General features: G+C 32.8%; 1 protein-coding gene across 1 annotated transcript; it reads left to right on the top strand.

Moving 5' to 3' along the window:
- Window positions 1-2,552: 2,552 nt before the first annotated feature.
- Window positions 2,553-4,638, top strand: LOC119640475. Its single transcript, XM_038038556.1, has one exon. The coding sequence runs from the start codon at window positions 4,081-4,083 to the stop codon at window positions 4,483-4,485; it is 405 nt and encodes a 134-aa protein (XP_037894484.1). The 5' UTR covers window positions 2,553-4,080; the 3' UTR covers window positions 4,486-4,638.
- Window positions 4,639-7,438: the final 2,800 nt, after the last annotated feature.

Below are 7,438 nucleotides of genomic sequence, written 5' to 3'. Positions count from 1 at the left end.
AAGGTAAACACGTAAAAGCAATAAAAAGTCTTAGAGATAATACATTCAGGAAAGTGCGTCTAAGTAATATTTAATTTCTAAAATTGATTGGAATGAAATCAGTTTATATTATTTTAATTTGTGTAGCTTTTATGTGGACTCTTTTGAGATGTACAAATTTCCAAGCCATAGGCAGAAACAAAGATTTACTACTTTTCCAACCAAAAATTGAACAACAACTCTACTCACAAAAGGAAATTAAAAAAACTGAAAAAAATATAAGTAAAATTGAACGTAACAATTGAATGAAGATAAAATGGGACGGAAGTTAACTGGATCCAAAAAAAATTGGGCGGGTAATAAGCTGAGTAAAAAGTTAGTTAAAGTTTACATTTTTCCTGTCCACCATCACATGAAATCATTATAAAAGTTTTTTTAAATATTCTAACTGGTAGACTATTTGTAACTACAGCGAATCTGGGCCAAAAATGTTTAATTAACCAAAAAAGATTAGAAATCTTTTCTTATCTAATTATTATTTATTAACTTTTTATTAATTGTTTAATTCCAATTCGAATATATATTTTATGAAGCTGGTCGTTGGCATAATTAATGCAAATTTGCACATGCGAATTTTAAATAAAATTTTTTTTGTTTTGTTTGTCAATCGACAAAGGATCAACATAATATAGTGCATAAAGCAGTATCACGAAAATTCCTTATATAACAAACATAAGAAGAGGAAACTTACGAAAAATATTGTTTGAAATATTTTTCATCACTTTGAAATATTGTCTGCTAACGTGTGCATGAACTGTCCACATAAAAAAAAATTTGTGCCGCGACGTATATACATATATACATAAATAAGTATATATCAAGTAAATAACGGAACTAATGACATATATTCAAAAGATTATGACGACAAAAGATTATAATATTATGTTTCACGTTATATTTTCTAAACTTATTTTATTTATATTTATTCAATTTTATGTAAATTAGTTTATATGTTTTTACGTCATAACCGTCATGATCCGCTGAGCTTTTGATTTTACGGGCTGATTTGACAGGTAAGACATTCGTCCAGCAGCACAATTTTGATTTTACTATTTCATGACCAAAGTTGGTCTATAAAGGTAATCTGAGGAGTTGTAATAGTTATTATGGAAAGCAATTTTATATAAAAGCCAATCACGTCGAACTTCGTCGGAGTAATAATTCTACGCATTATTTTACTATTGATAATCTAGATCAAATGATTAGGTTGACAAAATCAACATGTTCCGACAATAAAGCGTTAAGCAAGAGCACTTAGCGTCAGCATTAAGAAACGCAATCGATAACACACAGCCCATCAATTAGGGACTAGGTTCCGAAATGGACACTATGAATTCATAGTACTCTCAAAACTACATAATAATTGGGAAACAAACTGCGCTGGAAAGCAAACCTACGGAGAACCTTCGAACGTGCTACTATACATTAAGCTACAGATGTCAGTTTTTGGAAAGTTATTCTAAATAAAATTTTTTTAAAGGTAAAGAAGTGAAAACGTTGTAGTCGGTCAATGTTGTAAGCAAATACCCTACACAACTTTGCCTAGTAAAATTTTTCGTAATAAAACGTAGACAATTGTGCTTGGTTTCCATCTTAAGCCATACTTCTTATGAGAAACCTTACATGAATGGTGACCAGACGCGCTCCAAATTAATCTCCTTTTCAAAGGCATTATTATTATTGTTCACCTATTTTCGTTATATAGTACTAAAATTTAGACCTTATTGTCATATAAAGTCTTGCTTTTTATATGTATGTTTATATGTATGTGTGTGTATATTTATGTATATGTATATGTAGCAAGTTCTGACCTGTTGCAATTATTGGAAAAAGTCCTCAAAAGATTGCTTCTTCATATATACCTACCATATGCATTTTATGTAGTATTTTTCGGACTGTGAGATGCGCCATTTTACACAGAAAAATGAACTCAAATTTTGTGCTCGTCTTACGGTCCGAAGGTAACATTAGAATATTTTTTTCAATAAATCGTCTCTAAACTCTGAGGTCCGTGAGGTACGACAACAATAGTTCAGATGAAAGTAATACGAACGGAGTGATAGTACCGAAAGTCGCGATGGACTGAATCTTGATAGTGTGAGTCATGTTAACACTAATTCAAAATTTTGATCCGATAGTACATAATAAAACATATTTTTCTAAATCATGAATTTGAAGTACGTCTTATCGTCCGGTGCGTCTTATGATCCAAAAAGTACGGAACGCGTAAATCCCAAGATATACGACACTTTTCAAATTGGTTCAAACTACGTCGATGTATGTAAATGGACCGTATTTTGCTATTAATTAACATCTCATTTACTTTACTTATATTACAAAAGTGCATTTATATAAGAATTGGGCTGGTGTTTACTATTGAAAGTGAATAGTTCGTTTCATTGTGCAAACAAATTTATAAATTTATTGAAAAATGCATTATGAAAAGCTTTGCATCGTCAACATTTTTTTTATAAAAAGACAACAGCCTTGATGAAGATGTTCAAATGGTGAGATAAAGTCAAAATGCAATTTCATATCAAGTTTCTTTTATTGACGGCTTGGTTTCTAACAGCCGAGTCAACACCAATTTATTCTCCTGTTGAGGGGCCAACGCCTTGTAACACGTACAATTCAGTCGATGATGGTGGTCTTCCTTATGACGGCTATGATTATTATGTCATTTATAATAATTGCGAAGATAATTATCCTCCATATGAAGATCCTTATTATTGGTAAAGAAATCATTCGCGATGACGTCAGCATGTAATCAAACGTACATTTATGGTTTTGCAAATTAAAAATTTGTTAAATACTTTATTATAAAGTGAAATATGTAAAATTGATTTTTTGTACGTTGCGTAAAAGTGTTTGTGAAGTAATATATATGATTAAAAACTCTATAAAATCACTTTTGAAATGAATGTTGCAGTTGAGGCAAATGTCGGTAAATAATTAAGAAGTGATCGTCGAGAAGCGCCGACGTAATTATAGATTGCAAGCAAGAGACAACTGAAAGAAGGCCTTATTTTGAGTCAATCAGTGATACCTCGATTTACTGACTACATGGAAAATGCTGTCACATGCAAGAGCAGAGAGAGAGAGAGAGAGAGAGAGAGATCGCTATGTCCCCGGAAGGGTCCTTAAAGGATATTAGATGACCAGCTTAAGAAATGATGGGAAACTAAGCGAAGGGTGGAAAGTAAACGACTTGGAAAATTCTCTTCATCTTTCGGCTTATCTTTGTTCCCAATACTCTCAGATATATACTTAAAATTTTCAAAGAATTATTAAACTTGCTTGCGTCAGTTTCACTGATTCAATGGAAAATTTTTCACAATTTTACCAGCGTGGATGAAAATGCATTACGTTCAGTTTACCGACATCGGTGCAGTAATTAATTAACTTATTTGTTAATATTCACTTTAAAAATCTCCATGAGCGGTTGGACGAATGGGCGCACAATGTAAGAGAGTGTTTAAGCTGAGTGTGTATCCATGCTCTGTGGGTTTCCGATGCAAGATATTGGGAGCTATATATATATAAAGTAGGGCATATGACGAAACCCTTCAGTCATTGAACAGAGGTAGAAAAAAAATTTCATAAACTAAGATAACCAACATATAAAGATAGATATTTTCTTGCATCTCCTTTTTACGTTACCAAAAGTAATAGTTTAAAGCGAACACTAAATCGCTGAAATTCTCTGCATTCAGTTGTAAGCCACGTACGTCACCTGGATATCGGCGTTGTCTTAGTTCGGTGTAGCAACAAAAGTTTATGAATTCATTTCCAACATCTAATGAATTATGCAAATCATTCGGTATGACATCAAGAAAAGGAAAGAATCCCCTAAATCGCTAAGTACATATGAATTAATGAAAAAAAAAAAAAACATTTTACTATTACGCAAATGACGTACTTCATAACTAAAGCATTCCGGTTTACTTGGGATTTCCTTTGAGTGAAAAATCTCTGAAGTTTCAGATAAAAGCAAAATTGAGAAAGAGCGCCTTCGGTAATGCGTTTAAAAATTGTATATAAATGATCTGCTCAGAGGCAGTGAACAGTTCACTGTTTAGCAAAATGATATTTCATACACATTTTCTGTCATTTACACTATTACTGCTTAGTGTTATTTCCTTGTCATTTGAACATGAAGCAACTGATCAGCAAACTGGGGACGAAGGAAAATCGCTTGATGGAATGATAACGAGATTAGTTGGTCAAGCAACACAGTCATCAAGTGAGGAGAGTGTTGAAAAGATCGACGAACTAACTCGCGGCGACTGGAACACAAAAGTAGGAGAGGATTTACATCGGCAGAAACGACAATTAGGTTTAACATGTCGTGCAGGTGGTAACCGTGCTTGTGTAGCCCGTTGCCGTCTTCAAAGATCGCGAACTGGTTACTGCAATCGTCGAGGCACTTGCGTATGCCGCCGCTAGAAAAGATATTCAAAAATTCATATGAATTCTGTTCGTATAACCAATGGTAAAGCCCAGCACAAAGGATATACTACTGTTAAGCTTAAAGCAAGGCATTTAGTTGTATCGCCCTATATATGTCTATATATCAATAAAGCGACTAATAAAAGCAATTAAATACTAAAAAATAATTTAATTTGTTTTATCCTAAAAACATAAAAAAATCTCAAAGATGTTGAATTTGTAGTAAAGCGATTTGTTGGGAGGGGTCGAAAAGCCGGTTCGATCCGCAACGCTTTCGATAACTTTGCTAACACAAAATGGACGCACAGACATCGGACAGACAGGCAGAAAAACTTGAATCGATTGAGAAAAACCATCCTGGATTGATCGGTATAATAAAAGTTCGTTTTCTATTAATTTGCCACTCAATCCGCACGAGTTTAGCACGCCCCATGCCGCAACAAATTAAATTGATAAGGAGACACACTACTTATACGATCACGCCTCCAATACCGATAACATAAAAACAATTTAAATATGAATATATTTTGGATTATGATTTTAAAATTTGCCTCAAATATTTGCGAAAAAAAGGAAAAACCCCGCAAAAGCGCTAAGACAACCGCAATACTTTGCTGTACTTTCCCATAGAGTTAACGACAATCAACAAATGCGCTTTTCAGAAAACTTCAATATCAATAATTACGTTGTTTTTGTGAGCTATGGGCTTAGGGCTACGTCATCCGTTTAGAAATAAACATAAAAGGCCTCAAAAAAATTGCACAGTCGTTAAAAAGGGTACATAAACGCCAATTTTGGGTCGTCATCATCGAAACCAAGATTAATTTCCCTGAATATGGGTGACTAAAACAAAACGCAATAACTCCAGTTTTGCCACAGTTGCATGTTTCGCCACATTGACTTGGTTAAAATTTATTCAACTAAGTCCAAGTTACTTTTTTTTTTTTTTTTTTGGAACCAAGTGAAATGCTTAGTAACAAGCTAACTCTTCGAAACACGATTTTTTAACATATAAATTTATCTCGGGCATACACAAATTAAGTTTCTATTGCAATAACCTCTTCTGTATCCCATGGCTCGGCATTTCAATAGACAAGCTGCAAATCCACCCACGCGGCATGTTATCCCACCCCGTCGTTCGACGGTTTGCCTTGTTCTATTTTCAGCTTGCGAAGGTAACGGTAGATGCTCCACATTCTTAACCGCAATCTCAGTGTCATTGGAAGACGTTGAGGCGACCGCCACAAGCCACAAGATCAAGAAAAGAAATCCAATATAAAATTTCATGATCTTTGTAATCAAATATTTTTGTAAAGAGTGTTTTTCTCTTGCCTTAGTATTTATACCAAAAATTTTTTGTAGATAAAAAGTCTGAAATGTGCAACAACCAGCAATCAAATAAAGTCTCTTTACATTAACCAAACATTAGCTTTTTTAAAAAACAATAAATATTAATGAAACACTAATTAATGCTAGAGCTATGCAAACACTAGGTCTCTACGTTTGCGTTTTGGTCAAATAGTTAGGTAGTATAGTGTAATCAAAATTGGCAAATAATCCCAGGAAGTTTGGGTTTGTACAGCAATCGATTCAGAATAACTGTTAATAACAGAAGTCTTATTGAGTAGAAAGTGTTTTCGGAATTGAAATATATTCAAAATTAAAGTGTTAAAAAATATAACGAATAAAGAAGATAAGAGAGTCTTTAATTCTGAAGGCATTAAAGTCCTCAAGATTGTGTTACTAAAAACCAGTACCTATAGTGCCTATATAACCAATGCCAAAATATAGAGGAGTTCGTATCCTTAAGGTTTCTCCACTTGTAACTTACAATATTTTTGGCCGATTTGTCTAAAGATCTCATTTCAACGATTCTCAAAAGTTTATCACGGCACCTCATCAACGCCCTGCATCACTCTACAATTATTCATAGTCTAACTGTTCAAGGTAGGGCCATATAAGAAAGTGGTCGCAAGATGGTCGTTCAGACAAACTTCAGACATCAATTCAGAAAATGATTTTGACTGAATCGATTGGTATAATAAAGGCCTTCGGCGTGTTGCGTATATCTGCATAAACTTATTATTATTATTATTTTGTTTCTTTACTTTTTTTACCTTTTCTGATTAACTTATCTAGTAACTAAATTTTCAATAGTCAAGTCATTGAGACTTTATTTACCTTATTTTATTTATGTGTTAACACTTAATTATATCGCAATTTGTATTAAATTTTAGCAATTTTTTTTGTTATTGTTGTATTTGGTGAATATTTTTCTTTTCGCTTTAAGACTTCAGATTGATTATGATGATTTTTAACAAATATCGTGAAACTAGTTCGAGGGGGCATTGAACACAAGTTTCGGAATTTAAAAGTTGAGGACAGTGTTTTATACAAGTTGCAGTAACATTAGAGCACAAGTTGCAAGATATTTTATATACAACTTAAGCGTTAAGCACAACGATAGCAGATTGTTTGGCTTAACAAAATGACTATGCGCCAGCATTTTGTGTACATAAAGACAAAGGTTATTAAAATTGCATATACAATAGTACATATATTAAATTTTCGGTAAACATTAACAAAGCGGAAAATGTTGCATAAAGAACTTTAAATGCATAAGAACTTTAAAGATTGCATTCCTTGTTATTTGTTTGGAGCCTTCTTCCACCTTGTATTGATTTAAGCAAGGACTATCAAGTAAAATAAAAAGGGAAATCATAATTAAAATTGCAAGTTATATTTATTAATATATTTTTAAATTGTAATTAAATAAAATTTAATTACTGTCCAATTTCATTCCTAGAGGAATAATTGAAAATTATTATTAAACATATTTTCGAAAAGCTGTGTTTCATGTGGATAACAGAAAAGAAAAACCTATGCACTAAAACAGCTGTTTATTGTTCGAAAATGAAAAAAATATTTACTTTGTTCGAATTTCCGCTCG

This window comes from Glossina fuscipes, unplaced genomic scaffold, assembly GCF_014805625.2.
Source record: "Glossina fuscipes isolate IAEA_lab_2018 unplaced genomic scaffold, Yale_Gfus_2 121, whole genome shotgun sequence".
Taxonomy (NCBI): Eukaryota; Metazoa; Arthropoda; class Insecta; order Diptera; family Glossinidae; genus Glossina; species Glossina fuscipes.
Note: the sequence above shows the minus strand (reverse complement) of the source record. Positions and strands in the feature narration are given on the sequence as shown.

Coding starts and splice junctions, on each gene's coding strand:
- LOC119640475 (XM_038038556.1), top strand. CDS start 4,081: ATGATCTGCTCAGAGGCAGTGAACAGTTCACTGTTTAGCAAAATGATA.